The sequence below is a fragment of the Parasteatoda tepidariorum genome, chromosome 2, assembly GCF_043381705.1.
Source record: "Parasteatoda tepidariorum isolate YZ-2023 chromosome 2, CAS_Ptep_4.0, whole genome shotgun sequence".
Taxonomy (NCBI): domain Eukaryota; kingdom Metazoa; phylum Arthropoda; class Arachnida; order Araneae; family Theridiidae; genus Parasteatoda; species Parasteatoda tepidariorum.
Window position 1 is genome coordinate 96623015 of NC_092205.1, and position 12854 is coordinate 96635868.

Genomic DNA, 12854 nt, shown 5'->3' on the forward strand with positions numbered 1-12854 from the left:
CTTCGCTCGCTACTAACTTAGGTACATTGCAAATGCACAAAATTCTAAGAATTCAAAACAATCATTCAAAAAAAATTACATCTTTTTAGTAAATACTAAGTCATTAAAATAAATTTGAATTCAAATAAATGACATGTAATTCGTTAAACCTATTAGAAATGTGCCATAGAATATAATCTTAAGATAAAATTTCTAAAACTGATATCTCTTTAAAAAGGTTCAAATTTCGGCTATAATTAAGTCTATTAAAAATTTAAATACGTGAATTGCAATGGAAAAACCTGCATAAACAAATAAATTCTAGTAAAACAAATAAGTTCGTGATGTAAATCAAAAATTGTCAAATAAATTCGTAATACATAAATGCGAGAAAAAAATAACGCTTTCGACGAAAAACTAAAATAGAGATCTATCGACAAAGACTTCTGCCTAGCTTATGCTCTCCCTGGTTAGTTCAGTTTCCGTTTTTAAAAGCGCTATATGTTGAGCCATCTTAGCTAGATTTGGCATGTGACATTTTTAGCGGCAATCATTGGGCTATTTTCTAGCGTTGCCATTCGGGGAGTTGTAGTAAAGCTTTTTTTTATCGCCGTGTAAGAGAAATTAAAAAGGTTCAAATTTCGGCTATAATTAAGTCTATTAAAAATTGAAATAAGTGAATTGCAATAGAAAAACCTGCATAAACAAATAAATTCTAGTAAAACAAATAAATTCGTGATGTAAATCAAAAATTGTCAAATAAATTCGTAATACATAAATTCGAGAAAAAAAAAAACGCTTTCGACGAAAAACTAAAATAGAGATCTATCGACGAAGACTTCTGCCTAGCTTATGCTCTCCCTGGTTAGTTCAGTTTCCGTTTTTAAAAGGTTGAGCCATCTTAGCTAGATTTGGCATGTGACATTTTTAGCGGCAATCATTGGACTATTTTCTAGCGTTGCCATTCGGGGACTTGTAATAAAGCTTTTTTTTATCGCCGTGTAAGAGAAATATATATATATAGATTACACTGAAGTACAGTCCCCAGTAATGTGCATCGGCAATCAACGGAACACCATGGCCTCGGGTAATATGCTTCTGCTGAAATAAATTCACGACTGACTACAATTTAGAAGTCTGTGATGATAATCGAAGTTTCTTATGATAATAATCGAAGTTTCATTTGTGATGATGATCGAAATTTTTAATCAAAGTTGCAGATTAAGATCATAGATCGGCGCGTACAGCGCCATTATTTGATACTTGTTGATGTTTTATAATTTTACGTTCTTTATCTTTAGAGTTTATGTTTACCAGACACTCATATACTGCTTGATTTATACTGCTTGAATTTCTGTAGAGATTCTTCTTTTGTTGTTTAAGAATTGAGTTGAAGTATTAATAATTTTGATGTTTTACTTTTTAAATGAGAAATTAATTGTTAGGTGAAAATAAATTAATTAAAAAAAAAAGAAAAAGACTGGAAAAATGTCCATAGCAATTCATTTGTTTTTTAATATTTATATCTAAGTTATGCAAATATGTTTAACATGCGTTTTTTTCTTTAAACTAAGTTCTTGTGTCTTTACAGCCTCAGATGAACAATTATGCTAATCGACGTAGTCTCCATGGTAGAGATTCTAAAACCAAAAAAGTTTGGTTTTAGAATCCTGGTGTTCCGAATATCTGAGTTATTTGTAACAAAATCCCCACTCACAGTCATATTTGATTAACATAAAATGTTTTTATCATGTTCTTTAAAAATTATGGTGTTCTTTCAAACAATGAAAGAAAAAACATTTCTAGAGCGAATTATCTTTTAAGCTTCTGTGATTTCAGAATTTTTGTTATTATTATTTTTTTTATCAATTATCTCGGGTCAGAAATATTGTTCGCTCTATGAAATATTAGGTGCAGTAAATTTTGTCCTTATATGTACTGTTTGGCTTTGCTTTTAAAGATTATAATTTAAAGTGATGACGATTCTCCATTTTTCAACATATTTGAGGTACATGAATTTACAGTAAGAAATATGTCTGTTAAAACTCTATCAAAAAAATCCTGCATTATTGACTGAATCATTTTTAAGATAAGATTTCAAACACTTTTAATTAATATACTTCTTTTTTCATACGCTCATATACAGAAGTTGAACGAAGTCAACAGACCGGTGCAACAAATGCCTGTGATACCTAACTTCCGAGATAACTTTTTGCCAACTTTTGCACAAAGAGGAGTACCTAGAATGGTATGTTTCATATTTCCGTTAATAATAAACTTGATAGATTACAAAACTTAAAAATATTAATTTAACTTGAAAAATTAAAAGTTGACATTTAAAAAAATTTAGGATGTTAAGACATTTTGACAAATATGGTTTAAAAAAAATACTGTTTTTGAATTAAATAACTTTTTTCTTTGCATACATAAAGCTGTTATTTTAACCTACTGCTTGTGCTTAACATTCTGGTAAATTAGTTGTGGCAGCTGTAAACAAAGAATTAGGTTATATTGTTTGAATTTCTGTAAAAATTCTTCTTTTGTTGTTTAAGAATTGAGATGAAGTATTAATAACTTTGATGTTTAACTTTTTAAATGAGAAATTAATTGTTAGATTAAAATAAATTAATTTTAAAAAAAAGACAATTTTAAAAAAAATGTCCATAAGAATTCCTTTGCTTTTTGATATATATATATATAAGCTATTATGCAGATATGTTTAACATGAGATTATTTTTTTTAAAAAAACTAAGTTCTTGTGTCTTTACAGACCCAGATGAACATCTATGCTAATCGACGTAGTCTCCAAGGAAGAGATTCTAAAACCAAGAAAGTTATATCCCTTTCTCAAAATGTTAAACTTCATGAAGCTGATAATGTACCTTCGTACAAGCAAGATGCCGCTAGTGACCAGATAGATCTTGTATGTTTGATTGTTTTGTATTTTTAATGTAAAGAATTTTGCATGTTGGTAAGATAATTAATTTCTGGGATAATCAATTATATGGTGCATAGCATTTTTAGAGGAGCTTATTTTTGATTCCCGTTACTTAAAAGCCCTTAAAGGTGCTTTCTTCATTAGGTGTTTTTAAAAAGTGCTTAATTTTCCCTTTTCGAAAATCAGATTTTCTTCTTTAACGTGTCGATTTTCGCCGTGTATTGTGCAAAAGTGTGCTTTTCACATTGTTTTATTCAAAGTTTTCCTAATTCATTCAACCACAATCCATTTCAGCGTACTGTCGGTCCAAAGCGTATGGAAGCGCCAGTTATTTTACAAGTTTGATGAAATACTTTGCGAGTCCGTAAGTGAGTCTACTGAACTGAGTTCAGCGAGAATGTCATTTTAAATTACAAAAAAATTCATGATTTTCACAATTTTCTCTAGTAGGGGTGCACAACTTTTTTGAGTGAAGGGCCACTTGCACAGCAGGTAGATTAACGAAGGGCCGCACTCATATTTAGTCATGTTATCGGCAAACATGATTATTTTTATCTAAACATTAGTAGAAATATTTTTATCGGTAAACTTAACATATTTGCTGAAAACTAAAATAGTTTTAAATATTTGAATTTAATTAAAACTTTAAAAAAAACTGATACATTTTTTAAAAAACTTTTTCCATTTTTCACAGTAATTAATTTATCAAATATTTATATATGTGTGTGTGTGTGTGTGTGGTGTTTTGGAAAGGAAAGACAGTTTTTTTCGATGATGGAAACATTTAATAACAAAATGAAGTATTTACATATGTGATTAGATATGAATAGTTTATGAAAAAAGTATGAAATTTCAAAAACATGGGCCCTCACCCCCGGTTATTAACACATAGGCTATTAGTCTGGGCTATGCAGTTCAAGGGATGTGGGCCTATGCCCTGTTATCGCAGCCAGTCTGGGCTGTTCAGTTCACTGTTCAGCAGTAAAACGAAGAGTGTGTCTCTGGATAAAAAAAAAGAGAGAGACGGTGGTGAGGGGAAGTTGTGACGCTGGAATCATGGCGGCAGCGGAGGGGATGAAAGATGGATCTCATCCTCTACATATATATATACATGCATATATATATATATACATACATACATATATACATACATACATAAATATTTAGGGGCAGGGGATATAAATTTTAACCATAAAGTAGCTTACGGAATGAATACACAAAAATGATACGGTATGAGTTACAAAAAAAATACGCATTTTATAGAGTAATATAAATTTGTATTAAATATTCAATAGAATGAAATTTATAATGTTTAAACGAAAACCAAAATAAATGTTTTATTGTGTTCTGAAGTTTCTGCGGGCCGCACATAGACAGTCGACTGGTCGCATGTGGCCCTCAGGCCATAGGTTGTGCACCTCTAATGCAAAGTTTTTGAAAATGCTTTTAAATATATTGATTGTATGTTTATAAATTAAGAACTTAAAACGATGGAAAAAAATGTATTACTGCACCTCCTAATTATGATTTATTTTGGTAAGTGATTAAAAGTATTTTTTGAGTTCTTAAAAAGTGCTTATTTTTTGTTGAAAAATCTGGCTATGCACCCTGACTATTTACCTTTTTGTTTTAAATTTTAAAAAAATTTTAAAAGGAAAAAAAAGGTTTTTTAATCGGTCGGTTATCCTGTTCAATTTCTAAAGCTAAGCGGTCTTTCAGAAATTTTGCAACATGGCTTGTTCACTAAGACTAGACTCAGATAATCTTAATTTGTTAAGTGTCTGACTATTTTTGACTAAATTTCTTCTAATTTCAGGAGGTTGGCGCAGTGTCAGTTTCAACTGCTCCAACAGTCCCTCAAAGTCAAGCAGATGAGCAGCCACTATCTCCTTTACCTGCTGCAATTGTAGATAGTGAATTACTTAGTACTGTTCCTCTGCCTGGAGAAATACTTTCTGATAATTCACCTCAGAGTGATATCTCACTAGTTGAACAGCAGAGTGATTCATTGTCAGTTTCACCTACAACTGAAAATGAAGACAAAAAAAATGTAAATGATCCAGCACAGAATAAAACTAAACAATCAAACAAACTAAAATATAGCTACAAAGAAGGTGTGTGTGTTATTCTTTTTTTAGAAATTCAAACAAACATTAATTCTGTAAAAATTAAAATACATATGTGTTTTTGTAAGACAGCATTTCTTCAGTGAAGAAGTGCTGTCTTACAAACACACATATATATTTTAATTTTTACGGAATTAATGTTTGTTTGAATTTCTAACTTAAATAAAGCAAATTTGGTTTTAGGTGCTTTTTCATTTTGGTTTAATGTTTTAATTATTTATTTACTTCTTTGTCTCCTTTTTTGCTTTTGTAAATTGAATTCATTTTCTGATTTGATTCTTTTGTTACTAATTACATGGCTGCCAACTCTACTGGATTTACCAGTAGACTGCTGGTTTTTGCATATTTTAGAAAATTCCCTATAACTCAGTAAACTTCTTCAAAAAAAAAATCCCTATTGAAATAGAATTTTTGCACAATTCATTGCTTGAATATTTAAATAAATATTACTAATACATAATGAGGCGAGCCTCATTTATAATATTCAGTTTAAAGCTTATTTAATTTTTTTGGTTCTAAAATTTTCAGAATTCTCTTTTTAAACTAATTTTAAAAAAATCTTTCAACTATTAATAATAAATTGCATGTCTGCCAACTCTTCCGGATTTTCCTCCTTTTTCCGGGTAAGAGCAAAATCTTCCGAATTTGTCCCGTTCTTTTGGAAAAATAATAAAACATCGTCAAATTTGGTGCTTACGAACCTTTTGTGCAGCGATGTTCTAAAATGTAGTTTTCAAAGTATTCGCCAACTCCACTGAGGGTGTTACTTTGACGTCAGACTATGAAGAAGCGTGCTTCAGAGGAGTCCGTTGAATATAGGAGAGGGGAAGTAAGGCTGAAGGCTCTGCGCCACACTCATTGATCTCAGATTAAAAAAGGTAGTCTTTGATTATCAATTCCCAAATTTTGCTTTCAAATTTATACCGTATAAAATCATCTGGATTTTTTTCCCTAGAGGTTGGTGGGTATGAAATTACTTTTTTATTAGTATTCAAAATTATAAGTTAACAAATTAAGAAATATTTGAAATTTAAGTACATTTCATGTCAATCATGAATGGAAAATATTGCAGACTATTTATAGTGTCAACTATAATTAAAATTATTTTAATAAAATTCCCAAAATGTAAAATATTTATGTTGTGCAACAGTTATCAGGACATTTATATTTCTTAAAAATCTACTGGATCTAGTAGGCAGCTACGTAATTATCCTTTGTAAATTGAAATCATGTGTTTATAAACTGTGTGTTTCATTATAGATCAATGGAGTCCTGTAAATATCGAGGGGAAGAAAAAATATGATAGGGATTTTCTTCTTCAATTACAATGCCAGCCATCGTCCTTAGTAAAACCACAGAACTTGCCAAACCTAGATGTCATTAAAAACAAAGTATATTGTTCATTTTGTTTTAGTGTTAATTTTCTACTAAAGCATCTTTAATATTTTTGTTGTGTGGGTATAGGAATTTTGGAGAAAGAGTTGCACTATTGTTGCATTATATTTTAAAGCATCATCAAATTTGTGTATGTCCTATTCTGTAAAGCTTTAAATAGCCGAAACATGTTTGACTAAGAAGAATATATTTGGTAAACTTGTTTGTTGTAAATTTTTGTAAAAATTAAAAACTGTTCAAATTTTAATTTCTATAATATACAGGGTTTTCGCGCACCTAGAAAGTCATGGATTTCAGTATTTAACAAAATTTGTCAGGAAAAGTTATGGATTTAGGTCACCGAAAAATCTAATTTTTGAAATGGATTCTCCCCCCTTCCCGCCCATTTCATGGTGTTCCGAATATCTGAACTATTTATGACAAAATCCCCACTCACAGTCATATTTGATTAACATAAAATGTTTTTATCATGTTCTTCAAAAATTATGGTGTTCTTTTAAACTTTTTTTTTCAATTTAAAATTCTAACTGAAGCAAGCCAGTCATTGGCGAAACTTTTTTTATTCCGAAATGAAAACAGAAAAATCGGGAGTATTTCTTTCCTTTCCGGTGAACAAGAAAAGTATCTTTAGAATGTAATTCAGCAGAAAAAAGAAGAAAATTATTTGCTTTTGTATTTTTTTTTTCAGCTATTTTATTGCTTCAACTCTTTACTCTATTTTTTAAATTTCAAATCTATAAATATTACGATACAGAGTATCTTAATATTTATAGAGTTTTGGTTATACTTATCATTTCAATTAATGTTATTATAATGCTTTTTTAAATTTATTGTTGTTATTGTCGGAGAAAATAGTAACTTCGTTTAGTCATGAAAAATTCGTGGAAAGTCATGAATTTAAAAATCTAAAATGTAGCAGATACCCTGAATATACACATGGGGTGTAATTTCAATGTTTTAAACACCATTTATTTATAATCACCTTTTCTTTGATTGTTTTAAGCTAAGTTTTAAGTGGATTTTGTCGTTTTAAAATGAAGTTTAAAAGAGCAGAAATAATATGGTCCCTAAATTTACAGCATTTGTATGCTAAAAGTTTTTTAAATAAAAAATAGTTTTATTATGTCCATTGTATGGTAAAATGCAAGAGGAAGTAGTTCTGCACTTAAATGGTGCGCAATATTTAAATTTAGCTGTTATTGTTTTTCATTATAAATTTTGATACTCCATGTGTGTAGGTATATATATATATATATATAATTAGAACTAATTATTCAAAAGTAAGAATAAGAAATTCCTCAGGTCAGAAATATTGTTCACTCTGAGAAATATTAGGTGTAGTAAATTTTGCCCCTATATGTACTGTTTGGCTTTGCTTTTAAAGATGATAATTTAAAGCATAGGTTCCCAAAGTGGTCCAGGTGGACCCCCAGGGGTCCATAGGAGACCACACGGGGGTCCATGTAGACTTGAAAAGAAAACAGGGGTTCACCAGTTGTAAGTGGGGGTCCACGAAAAATTTTCTGGTTTTCATAATAAAGAACAAAAATTTTGGCTTGGATTTACCTATCAGCGTAGGCAGATAGCATCATTCACTAGGTATGTACTCAAAAATATTCGAGACTCAGTTCAAACACAGAATTGAATAGAACAATAGATAATAGTACAAGTGTAAACCACATGTCGAGACTTGCAAAGTGCCGCCCGTGCGCTCGCTCGCATTTAAATACCCTGCATGATGACTTCAAAAATAGATTTGAAGATATTCTGACGATGGAAATACCACCATGGATCATAACCCCATTTGATGAAACGGAAGAGACGAATGTGGTATTACAAGAGGAGCTACTTGAGCTCAGCACCAACGAGGAACTGAAGGTGAAATTTAAAAAAGGCTATCAAACTTTTTGGCTGCAGGCAGAAATCCCCGAAAAATATCCTGGGCTGTGGGAAATTGCGAGAAAATTTTTGATAGCGTTTCCCTCGTCATATCTTGTCGAAAGAAGTTTTAGTGCCGTTACCAACCTGTTAACAAAAAAAAGGGAGCAGATTGAACATCACAGAACGGGGAGATTTGAGATTACTTCTTACAAAACTGAAGCCAAATATTGATAATTTGCTGTCAATTCATCAACTACATCCGTCTCATTAAAAGTATGACTATTTTTTATTGTTGATTTACATTTCAGAGTTTATTGTTGATTTTTTGTCAATTGTTGATTGCTTGTAATAATAAATGTGCATTAATTTTTTATTAGCACAAGTATTATTTTAATAAATAGGACACAAGAAAATGTGCCTCTACTTTTTTTTTCTTCTTAGCACCCCCAATTTAGGGTGATATTTTTTTGGAATTTTTGGAATACAGTAGAAATGTAACAGCAGGGGGTCTACCGAAAATAGTAAAACTTTGAAAGTGGTCCACGAGAAAAAAAAGTTTGGGAACCTTTGATTTAAAGTGATGACGATTCTCAATTTTTCAACATATGTGAGGGACATGAATTTACAGTAAGAAATATGTCTGTTATAACTCTATCAAAAAAATACTGCATTATTGACTGAACCATTTTTAAGATAAGATTTCAAACACTTTTAATTAATATACTTCTTATTTCATAGGCTCATATACAGAAGTTGAACGAAGTCAACAGACAGGTGCAACAAATGCCTGTGATGCCTAACTTCCGAGATCACTTTTTGCCAACTTTTGCACAAAGAGGAGTACCTAGAATGGTATGTTTCATATTTCCGTTAATAATAAGCTTGATAGATTACAAAACTTAAAAAAATTAATTGAACTTGAAAAATTACGTGTTGACTTTTTTTTAAAATTTAGGATGTTAAGACAATTCAACAAATATGGTTTTAAAAATGGTTCAAATATGGTTTAATACTGTTTTTAACTTAAATAACTTTTTTCTTTGCATACATATTAAGCTGTTATTTTAACCTTCTGCTTGTGCTTAACATTCTGGTAAATTAGTTGTGGCAGCTGTAAGCAAAGGATTAGGTTATATTGCTTGAATTTCTGTAGAGATTCTTCTTTTGTTGTTTAAGAATTGAGTTGAAGTATTAATAATTTTGATGTTTTACTTTTTAAATGAGAAATTAATTGTTAGGTGAAAATAAATTAATTATAAAAAAGACTAGAAAAATGTCCTTAATTCATTTGCTTTTTAATACATATATAAGTTATTATGCAAATATGTTTAACATGTGATTATTTTTTTTAAAACTAAGCTCTTGTGTCTTTACAGCCCCAGATGAACAATTATGCAAATCGACGTAGTCTCCAAGGTAGAGATTCTAAAACCAAAAAGGTTATATCCCTTTCTCAAAATGTTAAATGCATCAACCATCATTACAATTCATTAAACAAATATAAACTTTAATAAAAGTAATTTCCTGGTTACGCATAAATAAAATGTTACATAGGTGCACGGCCCCCGGCAACGTGCGTGCTTCGATTGTGCATTCAGGAGAGAGAGTGGCGTCATATGTCGCCAAAGTTCGAAGTTGAAGTTGTGGTTCTTTGTCAGTGGCGCGCGTAGCGCCATCTAACGTTTAACAGATAGAGCCATGGTTGAGCTCTGCTACAACCTTATGCTGGAGGGGACTGAGCATGGTTATATTGACACAAATATATTAATTAATGACATAAATGATAGTCAAGACATCAAAAAAGTTATTCAAACTATAATGATGAAAATGCTTTTTCATGGTCAATTTTAGTTTAAAATGATCCTTTCTTATTTTGAAAAGAAAAAAAAAGTTGACAAACCAGGACAAATTTTACAATATATCATGCAATTATTTCGAAACAAAATACAACATGTGTGTACTCATTTTATGCAAAATTTATCGATCTGCTAAAATTTTTGAATTGTGAATTTTTGCAACTTTCACTGAAGAATTCTTTTAACACTATAATATATAATGCACTTGATATTTTCAACGAGTTTGCAAATTTTAAAACTATCCACAGCAGTTAGCTTATCACTTAATCTGAGGTCTTGCTGTTAGCAAAATTCGGTTGTACCATTAAAACCCTAATTGATTTTAAATTTCATCCTTGTAGATTTGGTTATTTTTATTATTTACTAGCCGCCTAAGGCGGCCAGCTGTCCGCCACGCTGAAGGTTTTCACAAATAAAGTTTTTTAAAACATAGCAGGAAATCTGAAGATTAGTGGACAATTAAAGTGTTCCTGTCCTGCAATTTTGTCTTCATATCCAGTTCTGCTGCAGATGTGTTATAGCTCTTGAGGATGTTTGAAATTATATAGCTACAACGCTTAAGAAAAAAAAAATTAAAATGCTAAATACATAAAAAGAACACGAAAACGAATTAATTTTTTATGGTATCAATTCTTATTTCTATACAATTTTTTATGGTATCAATTTCTATTTCTATACCGCTACAAAAATTATCGTCTTCGCTTAAGAAAAAAAAATAGAGCGTGGAAAGAAGAAGAAAAACTTATTATAACAATTATGAACAGCGACAAATATATCAAAGCGAAGCGTTCTATTTACTTATCGAATATGTTGCCACATTTTTAATACAAAAGTTAAACTTTTCTCCACTTTGATAATTGTAAACTAATGCGAACCTTACAATTAAATTATTAATTCCTTCATATATTATTGGTTTAAGTTGACGAAAATTAATATTTCAATTGTAAGGTTCGCTATAGCATACATTTATAAGAGTGGAGAAAAGTATATGCATTTTTTAATAGTTTTTTGAATATGGCTCTTTGAAGACGAAAAAGCATAGATTTTCTTACAAAATGACTGATAACTAAAAAACTAATCCAAATTTTTGAAAAAGAAAAAAAATACTTCTTCATTATGTCAAAACACAATTATGTGTCGAGTTTCGTGCCTGGGCGAGGCTTCTGGGGCGATATATTGTGATTACAGACACACACACACACACAGCAGCGTTTATTATTATGCATAGATAACTACTTTTTATATTAGATTGATATCGCTTGATTTCTTTCCAGAAATCGTCTACTGAACCTCGCAATACACCTCATGATGTGAATACGCAGGCTGTTGCAGCTCAACCAGAAAAGTTTCCTATCTCTGATGGAATGCCTACTGCTCAGCAGCACTATCAGTCGATGGCTGGTCCAGTATATAATCCTCAAGCTGCTACTTTAGCACAGCAATGTCAACAGATGCATGCTAAACCTATGGCAATGCCGGTAAGATAGAAATAAATCTTAATTTTATAAATTGTGGGAATATATAGATTCAAACCAAGTTTCTTGAATAACTATTCTTAAACCGTGATGGCTCAGGGGATAGAGCGTTCGACTTCCAATAAGTTAAACCTGGTTCGAATCCCTCCGATGGCTGATCGATACTAATCAGCATCCGGCTAATCAACATCCGACCACAGTGCTGACATAAAATATCCTCAGTGGTAGACGGATCATGGGTTAGAGTCCCTTGGCCGTCAGACTAACTGTGGGAGGTTCTCGTGGTCTTCCTCTTCATGTTACGCAAATGCATGTTAGTTCCGTCAAGAAGTCCTCCACAAAGGCAAATTTCTCCCAATAATTGATCCAGGAGATCCCTTGTCTTCTGGATTAGGTTCAAAATTACAAGGCTACGGAGATGAACATTAGTTGTCTTAAACTCAAAAAAATTGGGTCCGCTGTTCAACGACAGTTATAAGAATAAAATAGTTCAAGTTGAATAAGATATTTTATCACTGAAATGTTTATCAAAATGTAAGCCTGCCTGTCTGTTCTAAAACTGTTGAAAGTAATATAAAAAGTAGCATTGTCATTTGAATTTAACCTAAAATTCAGAGCAGATTATATATAGTTTTAATGTTGTTCATTATAAAGTACTCGATTTTTATTTATGCGATTACTTAAATTATTTACTGTTATGCAACCTTTTTTTTAGTACTTGTTTTTAAATTTTGATACATTAATTTTGATTTAGATTCTTTTTTTTCTCAATGCCCACCTGGTTAATGACCCAGGTCATACAGGCACCTGAAGGGCAGATTTGTTGGCCACTTTTTCAGGGGCACCATATTAGGTGGGCCAACGTTGCTCCCACAGTAAGGACTGAAGTACAGTAAGGACAGATAGTAAAGAGCATTCATGCCTTGCCCGGGATTCGAACCTAGAACCTTTCTGATGCAAGGGCAGTTCCCTAACCCCTACACAGGCCGGTCGGCTGGTTTACATTCTCGACGTGTTTATTTTCTCTTTCACTGTATTACTGTTTTTTAAGCAAGTTCGAATTTCTATTTATCAATAATATTCCTGATTCATTTAATTTCACTATCATTTTATTCTTCTTTTTTATCAACTTCTATTTTTGAGCTGCTGATGACAGAAATTTAATTCGTGCTATTTTATACTATAAATATAGAATATATATATA

General features: G+C 31.1%; 1 protein-coding gene across 1 annotated transcript in view; it reads left to right on the forward strand.

Moving 5' to 3' along the window:
- Positions 1–2119: 2119 nt before the first annotated feature.
- LOC107440271 (uncharacterized) overlaps positions 2120–12854 on the forward strand; it is a gene marked incomplete at its 3' end in the record, with an annotated part of 21159 nt that continues 10424 nt past the window's right edge. The window contains 7 exon segments of the mRNA XM_043055258.2: positions 2120–2227; positions 2750–2902; positions 4734–5031; positions 6304–6434; positions 9058–9171; positions 9696–9758; positions 11450–11653. Coding sequence (XP_042911192.2) covers positions 2159–2227; positions 2750–2902; positions 4734–5031; positions 6304–6434; positions 9058–9171; positions 9696–9758; positions 11450–11653 — 1032 coding nt within the window.